The sequence below is a fragment of the Oncorhynchus kisutch genome, linkage group LG12 (assembly GCF_002021735.2).
Source record: "Oncorhynchus kisutch isolate 150728-3 linkage group LG12, Okis_V2, whole genome shotgun sequence".
Taxonomy (NCBI): Eukaryota; Metazoa; Chordata; class Actinopteri; order Salmoniformes; family Salmonidae; genus Oncorhynchus; species Oncorhynchus kisutch.
Window position 1 is genome coordinate 45,877,367 of NC_034185.2, and position 21,315 is coordinate 45,898,681.

Consider the following 21,315-nt stretch of genomic DNA (forward strand, 5'->3'; position numbering starts at 1 on the left):
TAAAAAATCCTACAATGTGATTTTCAGGATTTTTTTTCCTTCTCATTTTGTCTGTCATCGTTGAAGTGTACCTATGATGAAAATTACAGGCCTCTCTCCTCTTTTTAAGAAGGAGAACTTGCACAAGTGGTGGCTGACTAAATACTTTTTTGCCCCACTGTAGATACATTTGTATTAGCCCCTCTAAGGAACCAGGAAACGTGTAACATTCTACGGTGGGTAAAAATTGTGCAGAATTAGACTGGTATTCATGCAATTGCAGATAATAGGTTTCCACTAGTGTGCAAATCAATCACATTCTGGAAAGCCATGATCTGAAATTGAATTGAATACCCACCTTATAATTATAATATCTGGTGTACTATATAAAAAAATATAGGCGCTTGTGAGTGATGAAGAAACAGGCGTGGAGGGTGGTCAGTCAAGTTGAGGGGTTTATTAGAGAACAGTGAATATAAAGGTACTTGTTTTTATGTATGTACAGGTAACTGCCAGTAGAAAGGAAATGCCAACATAAAGTGTGTTAATAGGGCAGTGGGCCAACACGAGCCACAGCTGTTTCAATGTGCCTAAGCATAGATTCTGTGTCTGGAACTATATTGGAGGGATGCAACCCAAATCCATCATTTCCTGTTTTGTTGACGGTGGTGGAAAACGCTGTCTCCACTCCAGAATCTCCCATAAGTGTTCAATTGGGTGGAGATCTGGTGACAGACGGCCGTAGCATATGGTTTACATCGTTTTCATGCTCATCAAACCATTCCATGGCCATTCATGCTGTGTGAATGGTATTGTCATTCTATGGGAGCCATGGTAGGTGGCCCAAATAATGGCCTGCCCAGCATTTTTATACATGAGCCTAAGCATGCTGGGATGTTAATTGCTTAATTAACTCAATAACTACACCTGTGTGGAAGCATCTGCTTTTAATATATGTTATATCCTTAATTTACTCACATTTCCATTATTTTGGCAATTACCTGTATGTATGTATGTATGTAGGACTCTAAGGCTTCATTTTAGTCAGGCACCCCAATTCTGATAATCTTTCCACTAATTTCACTTTTGAATCACATCAGATCTTTCACATCAGATCTTTTTGATAGCTGAACTGATTGAAAGACAAAGTAGTAAAAAAAAATATCTGAATTGGGCTGCCTGTCTAAACGCAGCCTTATGTTCTCTGAGCAAACCACAACTAGTCATACCTCTCCGTGTCTACTATTAGACTCTACACAATAATCCAATCAGGCTGCGATATAGTTAGTGATATCATCATGAGAAATTGATTTTTTTTAAAGGCAATACCATAGGACCATAAAGTGTGTGCATCGTTCAGGAACGCCGTTATGGGTCGGGAAGGAACCAGGAAACAAATGACTTGGATGCCAAACACTTTCAGTTACCTTAAATATAAGTTATTCCTAGCTCTACAGGTAAGGTAACATTCAAACCGTGGACAACATACAAGATTAAGTTAGGAGGGGAATATTGACAAAAGCACAGATCTGTGGGGGTAATACTATAAACCTCTTCATAGTCAGGCAGTGTGATTTAAGTTGAAACGTTTCATCAGGTCTGCACATGCATTACTCAGTAAACTAAACTCTAGTTCAATCGTCTCCCTTATAATGCACATTGTCGAAGAAATAATTACATCTCCCTGCCTGATTATTTCGAGGTTTACAGTCATTTTTGCACAAACCTGAGCTCTTTTTGCACCACGAAAATGCCGGCCAAAGTGTATCAGCCGTGATAGATCAATCCTCTTGTTACAGTGATTTCACTACTGCGCCATTCAGCGTTTCCATTCAGACAGTTAATGTGTGTACGAGCAGCCGGTCAGTACCACAATAGTAAAGATATAGCAATAATATTGACGGCCATTTAGGTGCCCCTCTTCTGCTATGTTTCGTTTTGAACTTTTTATCTCCCTTTTATTTTAAAGTAAGTTCTTGTTTTTAGTGTCACACATTTGGCTCTCACACGGTTAAGCTACAGTAGTAATAATAGTCATAAATATGGGTGGGAGCACGCTGGCTCCCCATTGGCCGAGAAGCCCCAACGTGTTCATGGGAGCTGTAGTTCAGAACAGGTGGCGGGATAGCAAAGTCCTCCGGGTAGGTTTTTTTCATCGACCCTTCGCTCAAAAGGGAGAAAGGAGGCGGTGTTATTATCAGCATAACTCTCGTCTCACCAAAAGAAACAAATTAACACAAAGAAAGAAGGGGAGTTTTCTTAAACTTCTCGTTGTCGGTGTTGTTTTTCTTGGTTCCAGTGACATCCGTCGTGGCGGCGGACATCTTTAGAAGGAGTCCATGGCCTTGAACTCGCTGAGGGCCTGGACGGGCGAGATGTGCTTCTTCTGCGAGCCCCGTCGAACGCGGGTCTGGCACTCCTCGGGCTTCTCCCGCTTCACCAAGGGCTTCTTCTCGGGCGCCTTCATGCGCCAGCTGACCACAGGCGAGTTGACGGCGGCGGCGCCGTACACCTTGGCGTACTTGGTGGACGCCACGTAGCTGGCTTTGACTGTGAGCACCACAGCATTCATCAAGTTCTTGGCAGCCTGGATGAGGGAGGTGGCGCTGTCCAGCTACGGAGAGAGACAGAGGACAACTTAGAAGTTAAGAACCTTGTACCAACACCATATCTTACGTTGCACGGATACGCCTATTTCACTACTATGAACTGTGGTAACAACATTGTAGTTACATAGGAACTGCTTTTACTCGGTCAGCTTTATACATTAAAATGGACAAGTGAAAAACCATCACATATAAACCGTCACATATATAACACCTGCAATGGAAGCAATGGTCAGGTCAACCGTAAACCTGCATCATCAACTGCGCATGCAACATTCTGCAGACCCCATGAGGGGAGGAAGGGGGGGAGAGGAGAGGGAGAGGTGGGAAGAAGGAGAGGGGAGGGAGAGGTGAGAAGAAGGAGAGGGGAGGAAGGGGGAGAGGAGGGGGAGAGGAGGGGGAGAGGTGGGAAGAAGGAGAGGGGAGGGAGAGGTGAGAAGAAGGAGAGGGGAGGAAGGGGGAGAGGAGGGGGAGAGGAGGGGGAGAGGTGGGAAGAAGGAGAGGGGAGGGAGAGGTGAGAAGAAGGAGAGGAGAGGAGGGGGAGAGGTGGGAAGAAGGAGAGGGGAGGGAGAGGTGAGAAGAAGGAGAGGGGAGGGAGAGGTGGGAAGAAGGAGAGGGGGGGGAGAGGTGGGACGAAGGGGGGGGAAGCTCTAAGTGATTGGATAGGTGAGCAATAAGCAATAATCCAACCAATAGGATTTATTTCAGGACTTCAATGGAGCATATCTATTGGGCAGGTGTAAGCATTAATACTAACCAACCAATTGGAGACCTGTTATTTCTTCAATGAAAGGGTATTGAGATGCACCCCTTTCTTCAGAGTCTTTCAGACATCCCATGTCACGCTGCAAGATAACAAGGACTGCCTGCGGCAAAGAGCTCTCACTGAAGAAGGCTTTATCAAGCCAGCGGTTCTTACAGTACAGAGGTGAGATCTCTGTCTCTGGCCTCCCCCGCAGGGCGATAGCAGGTCCCTCACTCGTCTTATCAGAGCCCTGAGTAGCTAGACAGGGTCAGAGTGACCGCTGTGCCTCCAACACATCTCTGATATGACAGCCTCATTAAGAGAAAGCGGTGTCCAAAAGAACATGGTTATGTCACCAATGGCATCCTGTTCCCTATATAGCGCACTACTTTCGACCAGAGCCTGTGATAGTGAACTCATTTTGTGCTGGTCAAAATAGGGTGCCATTTCAGATGTAGTGCCCATAGAGTTTCAGCTCATCTTGTCGGGATTAAATGGCTGCATATTACTTGGTATTTTAAGCATAATTCGGGGTATCAGGGGCACCCACCGTGCTGCTAACCTTTTTATAGTGACCAGCTGGAGTTCGGAGCCAATTAATTCTAGCGGTTGACTCCCTTCTCGGGGTGGGGGGGCAAGGGGGTAGGGGGGCCAGCCGCAGCCTCTAAATGTCAGCCAAACAAAACGCAGGGAGAGAAGAGAGGTACACCTGACCTCCACCAACTGCTAATTAAGAAGTGTCTGGGGGAAAAAAAGTAGGTGTCGTGTAGCGAGGGCCATATTTTTCAACGCTTGTCAGTTGTGTTGAGGACTCCCTGGGTTGGGGTTGGCACCGCAAAGGGAAAGAGAGAATGACAGTTTTGCAAAACAACGATCGAGAGGAGTGTTTACTCGAGGACCTGAGTGTTTCTCGCCATAATATGACAATCAGAATAGGAGGTCTATTTCAACAGATGACTGTGGACATTTTTACAATTCGTGAACTGAACAATTCCGAGAAATCAGTGAGCCTGTTTAATGGAGGGACGTGCGCGAAAATACACTACATGACCAAAAGTACGTGGACACCTCCTCGTTGAACATCTCATTCCAAAATCACATGAAGTTGGTTGGCCCTTTGCTGCTAGGAAGTCTTTCTACTAGATGTTGGAACATTGTTGCAGGGACTTCCATTCAGCCACAAGAGCATTAGTGAGGTTGGGCAGTTCTGTTGGGCTATTAGGCCAGGCTTGCAATCGGCATTCCAATTAGGCCCACAGGTGTTCAATGGGGTTGAGAAGAGTTTCCACACCGATCTTGACAAATCATTTCTGTATGGACCTCACTTTGTGCATGGGGGCATTGTCATGCTGAAACAGGAAAGGGCCTTCCCTAAACCGTTGCCACAAAGTTGGAACCACAGAATAGTCTAGAATGTCATTGTACTTGTATGCTGTTAGCGTTAAGATTTCCCTTCACTGGAACTAAGGGGTCCAAACCATGAAAAACAGCCCCATACCATTATTCCTCCACCACCAAACTTTACAGTTGGCACTATGCATTCAGGCAGGTAGCGTTCTCCTGGCATCCGCCAAACCACAGATTCGGCCGTTGGACTGCCAGATGGTGAAGCGAATGCGTTTCCACTGCTCCAGAGTATCCAGTGGTGTCGAGCTTTACACCACTCCAGCCTACACTTGGCTTTGCTTATTGTGATGGTAATTTTCAATTAATTTTCAAATAATTGCTTTTTTTTATTTTACTTGACTGATGGTACATGCTTCTGATGGTCACGGTGCATTCAAGACAGCTAGGAAATCCCCCCTCAAAAAAACGAGGTCCAATCATGACATTGGTGATCTTCAGGTCGGAAAGTCAGAACTCTAGAAAGATGCCAGAGTTTCCAACTTGGAATTCTGAGATGGATAATTTTTCCCAGTCAGATCGCGTTTTTTTAACAGAATTCCCTTGAACGCACTGAAGTTGGGAAGTCGGAGATTTCCGAGTTCTCAGTTGTTTTGAACACGACATTAGTCTCAGCGGAGAGAGGGAGACAGCAGCAGATGGTCCACGGTCGCTGCTCTGAAGGGGTGTCCACATACCTTTGGCCATGTAGTGTAGGTGTACACAACCAATAACATTTGATGACTGCTCTATTGATTGGCATCATTTGAGCTTTTAGCATATTGTAGCAAAATGGCAGGGCAAGGAAGCGAACCCGGGTTGCTGGCGTGAAAGGCGACAAACATCCTACGCATCGCACCAATAGGGTTGACTGGTGAGAACGTGGCTCAGTATGGCAAGGATTGCTACAATATTATCCATTAATGTTTATACTGCCATTGGACAATATACTGCCACATTTATTGTGTAATAATTTTGAAATGTTATAATGTTATGTAAAATCATAGGGTAATTGCAGTAAAAAAAGATCAAACTCTGAGTCTCTCTGAAAGGTGGTCTTTTTGGCAGCCGGCATTTTATACTAGAGCCTAAGGATAAAGTCCTTTCCAAAACCCCATACAATTTCCTAGAAATGGGGTGTAAATCAACAGTATCAACTAGCTTTCTTTCCCCTCTCGATCAAGACAAGTGGACAAGGGAAGGATGCCAAGTGACATGATTGAGATTCACCCCACAAGTGCATAGTGGGGTGGATTTGAGATTTGGCATGCATTTAATTTCCACCTGTTCAGCGTTAGCTTAAAATACCATTTAAAGTTGAAACTAACTGACATGCGTCTAAGCAGTTCAGTAGTTAGTATCCACCATAACGCTGCCATCATCTGTCCTGTGTTATCAGACAAGCGCTGGTAGAGAACAGACTAGAGCTGTCTGAAAACGTTACTAGCGTTCAAATCCTTGCTTCCTCCATTGTTGTTTAATCAATTCCTCTCAAAGTGCATTGAATGAGAGGATCCAAGGCTCTCCCTCAGAACTCCTCCAATGCCCTTTGAGAGGAATTGTAAGAAACGAGGAGGGAGGATGCCTAGGGAAGGTCCCTTGTAACTATTGAGATAAAGGAATGAGACCCACAGACAGAACATTGCTGCTCACCAGTGCTTTATGCACCTGAATACAACTATTGACGGAGACCCAGAGCCTTGACTGTACCATCTTAGGGTGTTGTGTGGTGAGACTTACCCCAGAGACGATGAGCTCTCCTCCCAGGTTCTGGACCTCGGCCTTGACCTTGCTACAGATGTTGAGCTGGTGGCAGTACAGGGCGATTCTCTGCAGGTAGGCCAGCAGGTCCTGCTTGCAGGCCGAGTCAGGGCACTGAGACATGCACACACGCAGAAACATGGTGAGTTTAAAAACAGGGAAAATAGCTGAAAAATGTGTTAAGAAGCAGGGTTAAGAAATAGTCTTGTTTTGTACATCAGAAGTAGTTTATAAAATGATTGTGCACTATTTTCTTTACTAATGGCATGTCATTTCTCCACTGTACTCATTCCTACAGCAGAAAAACAACCCAATCATCGAAATAGCAGGGGCAATTAGCAAGTCCTTTCCGGGCCCTCTATTGTGAGAAGCCATATGAGTCTACCTCTAGTATATACTGAGGTAACCCTATTCACTATATAGTGCACTTCTTTACACCAGTGCCCACGGGACCATTTGGGAATAGGGTGCCATTTGAGGCACAGGCACTGAGAGGGATCGGGACAAAGGCTTTTCAGTCCCACTTGTAAATGCACACAAAGTAGCTGTAATATGTTCTGGACGTCATGCAGCGAAAATTGCAACGGCCCACAAGTTTCCTGGTGGGTAATGAAAGAATGGTGCGTTTGCTACTTTGGTTTTAAAACGCTCCCGGGCACCGTTTTGTACAGGCACCTTTTTTCTCAACCATTAACAGTAAATGGTCCTAACTACAACATTCAGGCATCATGTATAGAGTTGAAGGGAAGGGATACATTCACACAGGGCTCACTTCCTTGTCTTTAGGGGGGCTAGGATACATTGGGAAAGCCAAGTTAATTGGCCGAAAAAGCTAGCTAAGGGACCATGTTAATTTGGGCTTGCAATGTTTTCACACATTTAGCATTGGAAGACACAAATGTGCATTTCTTATTCAGTAGTGCCTCCCTGTTTCGTTCCGTCTTCTTCATGAACACCACCCATCTCTACCTATTCCCCTCGAGTGGTAAATCCAGTGTTTAGATTGTCCCAATGTGTTCCCTTTCCACACTTGTTTTTTTGTTGCCAGTTTAATTGTGCTTTAGTGGGCTTGTCCGCCCACACTTGAGTAAGTAAGTAAGGGTGTGAGGCAGACTAGTAACGATGGACTCGAAGTACTCGTGGTGCAGCACTAATGGTCACAGATGCACAGTTGTCCTGTTTGCACAACAAATGAATGCGTTTGTGGCTGTGTCCCAAACGGCACCATAATCCCTGCATAGTGCACTATTTTAACCAGGGCAAATCTGGTCAATATAGGGAATAGGCTGCCATTTGGGATGCATTTTTTTGTTCACATGATACACTGAACCAAAATAAATACGCAACATGTAAAGTGTTGATCCCATGTTTCATGAGCTGAAATAAAATATCACATAAATGTTCATACACACAAAAAGCTTATTTCTCTCAAATGTTGTGCACAAATTTGATTCCTTCCCTGTTGGTGAGCATTTCTCAATTGCCAAGGTATTCCATCCACCTAACAGGTGTGGCATATCAATAAGCTGATTAAACCGCATGACCATTACACAGATGCACCTTGTATTGGGTACAATAAAAGGCCACTCTAAAATGTGCAGTTTTAACACACAACACACTGCCACAGATGTTGGGGGAGCATGCAATTGGCATGCTGACTGTAGAGATATCCACCAGAGTTGTTGCCAGATAATTTAATGTTAATGTCTCTACCATAAGCCGTCTCCAACGTACTTTTAGAGAATTTGGCAGTACGTCCAACTGGCCTTACAGCCACAGACCACGTGTATGGCGTTGTGTGGGCGAGCGGTTTGCTGATGTTAGCATTGTGAGCAGAGTGCCCCATGGTGGCGGTGGGGTTATTGGTATGGACAGGCATAAGCTACAGACAACGAACCCAATTGCATTTTATCGATGGCAATTGGAATGGACAGAGATAACATGACGAGACCCTGAGGCCCATTGTTGTGCCATTCTTCTGTCAGGATCACCTCATGTTTCAGCATGATAATGCACAGCCCCATGTCTCAAGGAACTGTACACAATTCCTGGAAGCTGAAAATGTCTCAGTTCTTCCATGGCTTGCATACTCACCAGACATGTCAACTGTTGAGCATGTTTGGGATGCTCTGGATCAACGTGTACTACAGCTATTACAGTTCTCGCCAATATCCAGCAACTTCGCACAGCCTATGAAGAGGAGTGGGACAACATTCCACAAGCCACAATCAACAGCCTGATCAATGCAAAGGAGATGTGTCACGCTGCATGAGGCAAATGGTGGTCACACCAGATACTGACTGGTTTTCTGATCAATGCCCCCTACATTTTTTAAAAGCTATCTCTAATCAAAGATTAGGGCCTAATGGATTTATTTAAATGATCTGATTTGTTTATATGAACTGTAATTGTTCCATGTTGCGTTTCATATTTATTTGTCACGTCTTCCGCCAAAGTCTCTCCTTGTTCGGGCGGTGTTCGGCGGTCGACGTCACCGACCTTCTAGCCGCCACTGATCCATTTATCATTTTCCATTGGTTTTGTCTCGTCTTCCGCCAAAGTCTCTCCTTGTTCGGGCGGTGTTCGGCGGTCGACGTCACCGACCTTCTAGCCGCCACTGATCCATTTATCATTTTCCATTGGTTTTGTCTCGTCTTCCGCCGAAGTCTCTCCTTGTTCGGGCGGTGTTCGGCGGTCGACGTCACCGACCTTCTAGCCGCCACTGATCCATTTATCATTTTCCATTGGTTTTGTCTCGTCTTCCGCCGAAGTCTCTCCTTGTTCGGGCGGTGTTCGGCGGTCGACGTCACCGACCTTCTAGCCGCCACTGATCCATTTATCATTTTCCATTGGTTTTGTCTCGTCTTCCGCCGAAGTCTCTCCTTGTTCGGGCGGTGTTCGGCGGTCGACGTCACCGACCTTCTAGCCGCCACTGATCCATTTATCATTTTCCATTGGTTTTGTCTCGTCTTCCGCCAAAGTCTCTCCTTGTTCGGGCGGTGTTCGGCGGTCGACGTCACCGACCTTCTAGCCGCCACTGATCCATTTATCATTTTCCATTGGTTTTGTCTCGTCTTCCGCCGAAGTCTCTCCTTGTTCGGGCGGTGTTCGGCGGTCGACGTCACCGACCTTCTAGCCGCCACTGATCCATTTATCATTTTCCATTGGTTTTGTCTCGTCTTCCGCCGAAGTCTCTCCTTGTTCGGGCGGTGTTCGGCGGTCGACGTCACCGACCTTCTAGCCGCCACTGATCCATTTATCATTTTCCATTGGTTTTGTCTCGTCTTCCGCCGAAGTCTCTCCTTGTTCGGGCGGTGTTCGGCGGTCGACGTCACCGACCTTCTAGCCGCCACTGATCCATTTATCATTTTCCATTGGTTTTGTCTCGTCTCCCGCCGAAGTCTCTCCTTGTTCGGGCGGTGTTCGGCGGTCGACGTCACCGACCTTCTAGCCGCCACTGATCCATTTATCATTTTCCATTGGTTTTGTCTCGTCTTCCGCCGAAGTCTCTCCTTGTTCGGGCGGTGTTCGGCGGTCGACGTCACCGACCTTCTAGCCGCCACTGATCCATTTATCATTTTGCATTGGTTTTGTCTCGTCTTCCGCCGAAGTCTCTCCTTGTTCGGGCGGTGTTCGGCGGTCGACGTCACCGACCTTCTAGCCGCCACTGATCCATTTTTCATTTTCCATTGGTTTTGTCTCGTCTTCCTTCACACCTGGTTCCAATCCCATCGATTACATATCGTGTATTTAACCCTCCGTTTCCTCTCACGTCCTTGTCGCAGATTGTTTGATTGTATGTGATTGTCCTAGTATGTGTTGGTCTTCGACGGGTTTTGTACCAACTATTGTTATTTTATATATTTTGTTTTTTTGGAGTTTGGTCAGCACTTATTAAACGACTCTGTTTATACCAAATTAGTTATTTCTTTGTTCTCCTGCGCCTGACTTCCTGCCACCAACACGCACCCACTACAATTCTGTTCAGTATACTTAAAAGTACAGTAAATAATGACTTGGCGTCTTTCAAAGATCAAATCCAACTTTATTTGTCACGTGCGCCAAATACAACAGGTGTAGACTTTACTGTGAAAAGCTTCCTTACAAGCCCTTAACCAACAATATAAAAAATTGCTAAATAAAAAACGAATTAGTAACAAAGAAATAACAATAATGTGGCTATATACTGTATAAGGAGTACAGGTGCCGAGTCAATGTGCAGATCACATTGATCAGAGATATTATAATCAATGCTATAACTGTTGAATAAATAAACAAAATGGACACAGCAGTCGTTTAAAGTATCTGTCCAGTGTTCCAGATTTATTATGAAATATGAACTAGAATTTTTTTTATTTTTATGATTAAGGACGTTAAAAAATCAGCTTTTCTGTGCCCCTGCTTGGCCTGTTAGAAACAACAGGGGTGAGTGTGCTGTGCATTCCCGATCCCGTGTTCAAATACCCATACGCGTGTCCTAAATAGTAGGCCATTTGAGTTTGAAAGAAATTTAGTTTCATAGTATGTGACATTTAAAAAAAAATCAGGTCTACTTTAAATGCCTGGATGTCATACTTTGGCAACAGCTGATAATCAGATATGGGGTCTGTGATATCAAAATGAACCAATAACACATGACACATTCTCAGTATGTAGAAATAGAATGTATTATAGTTATGTGAAGTTTAGAAAATGGGGTATGATTTAAATGCCAGGATGTTATACTCATTTCGTCTCTAAATCTAGTGGAATTTGATGCACACTTTTTTTTATGCATACTTTCCCACAATGCATTGGACGAGGTGGGCTGCGAGCGATAGGCGATAGTTCTCTTCAAGTAGCCAAACAACAAAACTTGGCTACTTAATTGGGAAGTTGCCACATAGAGAAGCTTCTGAGGTGGTGTTCAAATGTAGGCTGAGTAGTTCTTGTTCTCCTTAAAATGAAGTATTGCATCGTAGGCTACATCTTTGAAAAATAACTTCTCATTGAATAGGCTTTCTTGTTCTCTTGGCCTTCATCAGAGCTTTTAAACTAAATACTAAAACCATCTTTTTTTATATATTTTTTTTTTTAAAGAGAAATTTAAAACATACAATCTACTTGCAGTGAAGCTGCTCAACATTTACATTTCATTCAATCATCTAACAGACTCCCATCCAGAGCGACCCACAGAAGCAACCAGGGTTAACGCCCTGCTCAAGGGTACGTCGACGTTGCCCCTCAGTGTCATTCAAACTTCCATGTATTGACTTGTGAATGTGTCGGCACCGGGGAGGATGTGGCTGCGCTATTTATTTATTTATTTATTTGACCTTTATTTAACCAGGTAGGCAAGTTGAGAACAAGTTCTCATTTACAATTGCGACCTGGCCAAGATAAAGCAAAGCAGTTCGACAGATAAAACGACACAGAGTTACACATGGAGTAAAAACAAACATACAGTCAATAATGCAGTATAAACAAGTCTATATACAATGTGAGCAAATGAGGTGAGAAGGGAGGTAAAGGCAAAAAAGGCCATGATGGCAAAGTAAATACAATATAGCAAGTAAAATACTGGAATGGTAGTTTTGCAATGGAAGAATGTGCAAAGTAGAAATAAAAAATAATGGGGTGCAAAGGAGCAAAATAAATAAATAAATAAAAATTAAATACAGTTGGGAAAGAGGTAGTTGAGTAGCTATGATGTCATGTTAATCAGGCATTTTGATTTGAACATACGGATTGCTTCCTATTTAAGTATTTAATTGATGGATCAAGCCTTAGCAGTCATTCTGATCTCGTTCCCAATGATCAGTGCTTTCATTTATTATGCTGCTGTCCAGCGGTTCTGAATGTGCGATGCAGCCGACATTCCACGTTTCGGTGCAATAGCCTTTTGATTTGAACATGTGAAATGTTTTAGTGTGTGTACTAGGCTATTTGATATCATTTACATACAGTACGTTGCAGTACTTTACTAATAAATATGTTCAAATGGAACCAACTGATCTGTTTTTGTCTTCAATCTCCAATTTGTAATAAAGGCTGTATGGGGCTATGGTATAGGTTGAATCTGATAGTCTGCCTACAACCAGCCTGGGTATAGGTAAATGTATCAAATTGGAAATGAGATATTATCAGACTGGTTAATGTGATGCATGTCTGTTGAATTGAGAAAAACCCACCTGCATACCTGCTACTGTGTTGTGGCCGTAGCATACTGCACACTTTTTACTGAAACAGTACATGCTAAATAGTATGCGACGGTGAGTACATAGGATGCAGTTTAAGTATGTTGTACGCTAGTATTGGTATTCGGACACGGCCATGTCTCCCCACCAGAGAATTTGGAGAAAGCTGCTGGACCAATTACCAAGGGGCCTGTCTCAGCCAAAGAGGATGATGCCATTATCCAAGCAAATGTCAAGCGTTTTTTGAAACTGTGCAAAAACGTGTTTGAGATAGGGATTTACAGGGTTTTTTTCTTCTTTAATATGCTTTGGACACAACTTCAAGTAGGATGAGTCAACAACATTATTTGGGTATGATCAAACAGAATGAGCTTTTAAAAATGAGAATTTCAGTTACGTTAATGATCTCACGGGGGTCAGATTCCGCAAACACAATGGGTTACAAGACACACACGCACCAATGCCCCTTAAAGCTGTGTTCATGCAGTGCTGCATGCTGATCTTGCAGCCAGTGAGGCAGAAAGTGGAAGCAGCTCCTAGGACATGATTACTGCACCCACCGCCACTCCTGGCTAGCATTACCACTAATTCCACTAACACACGCAAACCAAACACACACACACGCTGTATACAAACACTTGGAAACACACACAACCCCCTTTCTCCATCACACCAGAAAACCACGAGTTTCTCCCTGCTCCTGGCCAGCCCGGTTCAGGCAGGCAGATGACAATATGGTTGCCTGACTAATCGGCCATCTCCTCAGCAGATTCCCTCCTGGTGTAAATAAACAGCACGGACCATTACCTTGCCAAGGCCGCCAAGGAAAGCAGGCAGCTTCATTCTCTCCCTCCCTCTAACTCGCTCCCTCTCTTTCCTGCCACTGATTGGGGAGGATGAATTCTAGCCTGGAATCCAAACGGAATATTGTGAAACAGAACAATATTTAGGAATTGGAATTTCTCTCTTTCCAAACCTTCCTTCCACAGAGGAATTCTAGCCTGAAATACAAACTGAATGTAGTGAAACCATATTGCTATTCAGTTTGGATTACAGGCTAGAATTCCTCTCTTCTTCTCTAGAGTGGAATTCCAGCTTGGAAACAAAACTGATCTATTGCACTCTATCCAGTTTGGATTGAAGGCTAGTGGAAACTTCTATTTCAATAGGAAGGAAGAAGCCATTTTGTTTTTGCATAATTAGACCTGAAATAAATCAGCCTCTCTGCATGGGTGACTCAGCAGCAGGACTTCTGTTATTAAACCAGGGGGCAAAGCTCTGTCAGAACCCACACACAAACACAAAAGCATCACTAAATCACACCTCTATATTGATGGTGTGTTGCATTTCTAATCAGGCAGGTGGAAAAAAACAGAGCTCTGCCCATGACTCTGGCTGCTTCACAAATGGCACCCTATTCCCTATTTAGTGCATTACTTTTGACCAGGGCCCATAAGGACACAATCTAATACAATAAATACATTTGAAGTCGGAAGTTTACATAAACTTATGTTGGAGTCATTAAAACTTGTTTTTCAACCACTCCACACATTTCTTAGTTTTGGCAGGTAAGTTAGGACGCAAGTAATTTTTCCAACAATTGTTAACAGACAGATTATTTCACTTATAATTCACTGTATCACAATTCCAGTGGGTCAAACGTCTACATACACTAAGTTGACAGTGCCTTTAAACAGCTTGGAAAATTACAGAAAATTATGTCATGGCTTTAGAAGCTTCTGATAGGCTAATTGACATCATTTGAGTCAATTGGAGGTTTACCTGTGGATGTATTTCAAGGCCTACCTTCAAACTCTTTGCTTGACATCCTGTGAAATCAAAAGAAATCAGCCAAGACCTCAGAAAAAATGGTAGACCTCCACAAGTCTGGTTCATCCTTGGGAGAAATTTCCAAATGCCTGAAGGTACCACGTTCATCTGTACAAACAATAGTACGCAAGTATCAACACCATGGGACCACACAGCTGTCATACCACTCAGGATGGAGACGCGTTCTGTCTCCTAGAGATGAACGTACTTTGGTGCGAAAAGTACAAATCAATCCCAGAACAACAGCAAAGGACCTTGTGAAGATGCTGGAGGAAACAGGTACAAAATGATCTATATCCACAGTAAAACGAGTCCTATATCGACATAACCAGCAAGGAAGAAGCCACTGCTCCAAAACCACCATTAAAAAAAGCCAGACTACGGTTTGTAACTGCACATGGGGACAAAGATCAAACTTTTTGGAGAAATGTCCTCTGGTCTGATGAACCAAAAATTTAACTGTTTGGCCATAATGACCATCGTTACGTTTGGAGGAAAAAGGGGGAGGCTTGCAAGCCGAAGAACACCATCCCAAACGTGAAGCACGGGGGTGGCAGCATCGTGTTGTGGGGGTGCTTTGCACCAGGAGTGACTGGTGCACTTCACAAAATAGATGGCATCATGATGAAAGAAAATTATGCGGATATATTGAAGCAACATCTCAAGACATCAGTCAGGAAGTTAAAGCTTGCTTGCAAATGGGTCTTCCAAATGGACAATGACCCCAAGCATACTAGTTGTAGCAAAACAGCTTATGGACAACAAAGTAAAGGTATTGGAGTGGCCATCACAAAGCCCTGACCTAAATCCAGTGGTGGGCCGTCAGGGCCAGCAAGGCCTTCTCTGCTGGCCTAAACATCATCAGAATATATATATTTTTTAATATATTTTCTCACAAATATGTATTAAATTATTCCCCAGAGTAAGAGTTATACTCTTCATTTCATAGCTTTCCTCTTGGTTGCACTGCTTCCATCCCCAGGTTGAGATTTGGAGGGCTGGTCTTTATGTTAGATCTTTTATCCAATCATATTCAGCCATCATGTGTTGCCAGGGGTCTAAAATCTGCCCTCAGGCCTTCAGAATCAACAGTGCGGGCGCTTGTAGCTTAAAGTGAATGGAAATTACAATTTAGTGTCAACCAATCAGCTTTAGAGTTGGCTATTGTACACCTGCTGGCTGGCTCCAGTGTTACACAGGAGCCAGCTAGCAGGCGTAGTGCGTGCACGTCTTTTGATTGGATTACCAATATTGAAAGGCAGGTCCTATATGGGCAGGTCTATGCAGAATCTCAGAACTAGGAACCTGAATTTGATAAACAAATTAATTTGCATACTACTAAGCTGTTTTTTCAACCCACAATGGTGGAAGGAGAAGATATCGATTTGGTCGAGGATATAATTATAACGCCATTCTCAAGATAATCTTTTCAAGAAAAGTTAGACATTGTCAGGATAGGTCGACGCCGACGCTACAAAGCCTGTCACAGGCGGGAAAGGGGTTCGTTCGCCACTTTCAAAGTTCCAACTACGAGCGCTATCAATGGCTCACAGGCTCCGAGAAGCACTGCAAACTGTACTGCTGGGAATGCCTATTATTTGCAAGTGATCGATTTGGTGTTTGGAGCCACACTGGCTTTGCAAACTTGAGTTGTCTAACCAAGGCAGCAACGAGACACCAAAGTACGGCTGGGCACTTACAAGCAATGGTGCTTTTGAAAACTTTTGGGGACACCCGAGTGGATCTACAGCTCAACGAACAAGCGCGCAGGGCAACGAAGCTACACAATGAAAAGGTATTGTACTCTTCCCCTGCAATTCACTGAATAAAAATGTCAATTTCAAGGTGACGCAACACCTGGTTATACTGCGTTTCTGTCTAAATGTATAGTGTCTAGAGCCATGGCACCATAATGATGGTAATAAGAGGTTGATTAATTCGGGTGGGACTGTGTAGGACTTCACTGAAGGCCTAGGCCCCAGGCCCACCACTGCCTAAATCCCATAGATAATTTGTGGGCAGAACTGAAAAAGTGTGTGCGAGCAAGGAGGCCTTAAAAGCCTGACTCAGTTACACCAGCTCTGTCAGGAGGAATGGGCCAAAATTCACCCAACTTATTGTGGGACGCTTGTGGAAGGCAACCCAAAATATTTGACCCAAGTTAAACAATTTAAAGGCAATGCTACCAAACACTAATTGAGTGCATGTAAACTTCTGACCCACTGGGAATGTGATGAAAGAAATTAAAGCTGAAATAAATCATTATCTCTACTATTATTCTGACATTTCACATTCTTAAAATAAAGTGGTGATCCTAACTGACAGGGCATTAAGGAGGATTACATTACAAGGATTAAATGTCAGGAATTGTGAAAAACTGAGTTTAAATGTATTTGGCTAAGGTGTATGTAAACTTCCGACTTCAACTGTACTTGGATAGAGCGGCAACACAAATATGAATAATGACTTTTTACATCCATATTATAATCAATGTCAGTATTCTCCTAATCTGTACCCCCTAATGCTTCCCTATTCTCTACATAGTGCACTCTCTCTGTGATTCCGTGGTCTCCTGACAATGGCCATTTATGGCGTCTGGCAGGGGGTCCTAGTAAATGACCATGCCTTGAGTTGTCTTCAACCCCACCTGACCAAGTCTGCATTCTAAATGGCACCCTATTCCCTGTAGAGTTCACTGCTTTTGACCCATAACCCTATGGGCCCTAGTCGAAAGAAATGCACTAAATAGGGATTAGGGTTAAATTTTGGATACATACAGTCGTGACCAAAAACTTTGAGAATGACAAAAATATTAATTTTCACAAAGTTTGCTGCTTCAGTGTCTTTAGATATTTTTGTCAGATGTTACTATAGAATACTGAAGTATAATGATAAGCATTTCATAAGTGTCAAAGGCTTTTATTGAGTTGCCTTCCACAAGCGTCCCACATGAAGTTGATGCAAAGAGTCAATGTTTGCAGTGTTGACCCTTCTTTTTCAAGACCTCTGCAATCCTCCCTGGCATACTGTCAATTAACTTCTGGACCACATCCTGACTGATGGCAGCCCATTCTTGCATAATCAATACTTGGAGTTTGTCAGAATTAGTGGGTTTTTGTTTGTCCGCCCGCCTCTTTAGGATTGACCACAAGTTCTCAATGGGTTTAAGGTCTGGGAAGTTTCCTGGCCATGGACCCAAAATATTGATGTTTTGTTCCTAGTTATCACTTTTGCCTTATGGCAAGGTGCTCCATCATGCTGGAAAAGGCATTGTTCGTTACCAAACTGTTCCTGGATGGTTGGGAGAAGTTGCTCTCGGAGGATGTGTTGGTACCATTCTTTATTCATGGCTGTGTTCTTAGGTAAAATTGTGAGTGAGTCCACTCCCTTGGCTGAGAAGCAACCCCACACATGAATGGCCTCAGGATGCTTTACTGTTAGCATGACACAGAACTGATGGTAGCGCTCACCTTGTCTTCTCCGGACAAGCTTTTTTCCGGATGCCCCAAACAATTCGAAAGGGGATTCATCAGAGAAAATGACTTTACCCCAGTCCTCAGCAGTCCAATCCCTGTACCTTTTGCAGAATATCAGTCTGTCCCTGATGTTTTTCCTGGAGAGAAGTGGCTTCTTTGCTGCCCTTCTTGACACCAGGCCATCCTCCAAAAGTCTTTGCCTCACTGTGCGTGCAGATGCACTCACACCTGCCTGCTGCCATTCCTGAGCAAGCTTTGTACAGGTGGTGCCCCGATCCCGCAGCTGAATCAACTTTAGGAGACGGTCCTGGCGCTTGCTGAACTTTCTTGGGCGCCCTGAAGCCTTCTTAACAACAATTGAACCGCTCTCCTTGAAGTTCTTGATGATCTGATAAATGGTTGATTTAGGTGCAATCTTACTGGCAGCAATATCGTTGCCTGTGAATCCCTTTTTGTGCAAAGCAATGATGACGGCACATGTTTCCGTGCAGGAAACCATGTTTCACAGAGGAATAACAATGATTCTAAGCACCACCCTCCTTTTGAAGCTTCCAGTCTGTTATTAGAACTCAATCAGCATGACAGAGTGATCTCCAGCCTTGTCCTCGTCAACACTCACACCTGTGTTAGCGAGAGTATCACTGACATGATGTCAGCAGGTCCTTTTGTGGCAGGGCTGAAATGCAGTGGAAATGTTTTGGGGGGGATTCAGTTCATTTGCATAGCAAAGAGGGACTTTGCAATTAATTGCAATTCATCTGATCACTCTTCATAACTTTCTGGAGTATATGCAAATTGCCACCATATAAACTGAGGCAGCAGACTTTGTGAGAATTAATATTTGTGTCATTCACAAAACTTTTGACCACGACTGTACAATGTCCTCCCATCTCTATGGTAGGCAGTAGCACAGCGGGTTCCCAGCAGGTAGAACATTTGGCAAGTTTCCCTGGACTACGCATAGGCCTGAGCTGCTGGTACGCCGTGGGCTTCATGTTTTAAGAAAACCCCCAGCGGAGGAAGAAAGAGAGAGAACAAGAGAGAGGGGGTGGAAGAAAGACACAGAGAGTAAAGAGAGAGAGAGAAATAAGCAGATGAAGATTAGAGGGAAAGAGATGACAGCAAAAGGAGAATAGTGAGAGACGATGAGAAAGAGGCACCCCTCCATCCTCCTATTCTTTACTCTGTGGTGAAATGGTGCGAGCTGCCTTGAGGTAATTCCATGTCACGTGCTTCTCTTAGCAGAATATTTAAAGGGACATTTCAGCACTAGACACTACTGTAATTCCAGTCTACTTACAGAATCATGAGTGATGACAGTTGTTTCAGACATAATTATACAGTAACCAATGGTGTCATTGGTTGATTGAGCCTGCTGTATGATCAAAAAATGAATGAGTCATGTTTTGTCGCAATTATTCTGGCCTTTGTGTTTCACCGATCACGCTGGCAGCGAGTAGATATAGTTGTCCTTGTTCAATAGAGCCGTTGGACTAGTCTCAACGGTGTTCCTATCTGGGGGGCCATACTTCCTTGTTCCCACCCTCGAAGGCAGGCTTTCTAAAAATGGGTGAGGTACTGTACTAGTTTACAGGTTCACCGGAGCTATGTTACCATGCACGGTCTATTAGCCACCATGGCTGCTTTCTGATTCCCCTTTCCAAGAAGAGCTGGATTACGAAACATTTGCTGATGTTCTTTTACATAGGACCATACAGTCCTATTTATTGGCGCAGAAATACGCATTGAAACAGTGAGAAAAATAAGTGCGAGACCACCAAGCAGCGGCGGACCAGGACTCAGGATGGTAGATGACAAACGAGTAGGTTGTTTTGCTGCCGGTGGCTAGCTAGCAACATCAGGTTTCGTTTTACAGGTGTTGTCCAGTACAGTACAATCCGGTGATAGATTCTGACAATATCAGAGCATTGTCAATACCACCACAAGTCAAGCTAGTCACGTTTGTGACACATATGAGATGTTAATAACATATTAATGGACATACACGGTACAATAGAACCGCAATTAAATTTCCCTTTAAGACTCCCCCTCCCCCCTCCCCCCGACTATCTCTCTCTCTCTCATACACACACACACCTCCCCCTCAATCTCCCATCCATCTCGCAGAACAGTCAGACTGACAGACTGCTCTTCCCATGCTCTTCAATAGGGTTTGATGTGGAGCGTGTCAATAAGGGTTGCTACTTGAGAGACCTGTCCTACTGTGGCACCGCAAAGCTTCAATCTCACACACACACACACACACACACACACAGGCGCGCGCTTCAATCACCCTGTCACGCCTGACTGCGTCCGTCAGCCACAGGTTAATGGTACAGCAATGTGTGAATGCAAAATACTTGTCCTCTTGAAAAACAAGGCATAAAAAGTACGACAGTTATTTGTCGTAGGTTATATTATGAAAGGCAGTTTGGAATTAGACTAGATCTGAAAAACACAGTGGCTTGCCAGAGAAACTCAAGATCAAATAATCCTTCTATTCGGCGATAAAAGCAAACTCTTAAATGTTTGAATATGCTAACACACATTTACGGTATGTTGTACCTGGATGATGTGTGTTTCACATTGCTCCACACAGAAATACTCTTAAAACAAATCCCTGTTTAAATTGGGAGAAAATCAGGCCCCTCTTGCTGAGCAGCATAACATTGCAGAATGAGGGTTCATCCAAAATGGCACCCTATTCCTTATATAGTGCACTACTTTTGACCAGAGCCTAATGGGTTCCCATAAAGCTCTGGTCAAAGTAGTGCACTACTGCATATAAGGAATAGGGTGCCATTTCACACGCACACTCATCATCTAGCATGAGAGGAGGGCAACAGAAGGCTGTGAATATTCAGCAAACACCAGTCAAAGAATCGTTTAAAGGCGAAATTAAAAATGGCAAGCCACCTGCTCAGTTTCAGCGTTTGTTGATTCAGTCCGAGGGTAGGCTGTCAGTGATTTGCTATATGACAGATATTCACCGCCTGACTCCAACCCAGCCCTGCTTGCAGAGTGAGCGGTCGGGGGCCACGGTTCAACAACACACTAGCCAGCAGCTCTGTGTGTTTCTTCAAATATGGCACACGCACGCACGCACGCACGCAGGCATGCACAAACACACACACACACACACACACACACACTGCTCTGCCGTCTGCACTACATAGGATACTGGTGAGTGAATGCTATGGTGTCAAACACAAGGAAACCATGTGTTTAATACTCTTCCATGTATTCTATCGCAGCCATTACTATGAGTCATCCTCTGATATAAAGTGCCACCAGCCACCACTGCTGCACTAACGTCCTCTTCATTTTAATGTCATCAGACTGATTGTAATAGCGCAGGT

General features: G+C 44.0%; 1 protein-coding gene across 1 annotated transcript in view; it reads right to left on the reverse strand.

The window, feature by feature from the left end:
* Positions 1–416: 416 nt before the first annotated feature.
* LOC109901063 (catenin alpha-2-like) overlaps positions 417–21,315 on the reverse strand; it is a 651,970-nt gene continuing 631,071 nt past the window's right edge. The window contains exons 17-18 of the mRNA XM_020497062.2: positions 6,454–6,588; positions 417–2,593 (exon numbers count right to left, since the gene is read on the reverse strand). Of these exons, the coding sequence (XP_020352651.2) occupies positions 2,306–2,593; positions 6,454–6,588 (423 nt within the window). The 3' untranslated portion in view covers positions 417–2,305. The remainder of the gene's footprint in view (positions 2,594–6,453; positions 6,589–21,315) is intronic.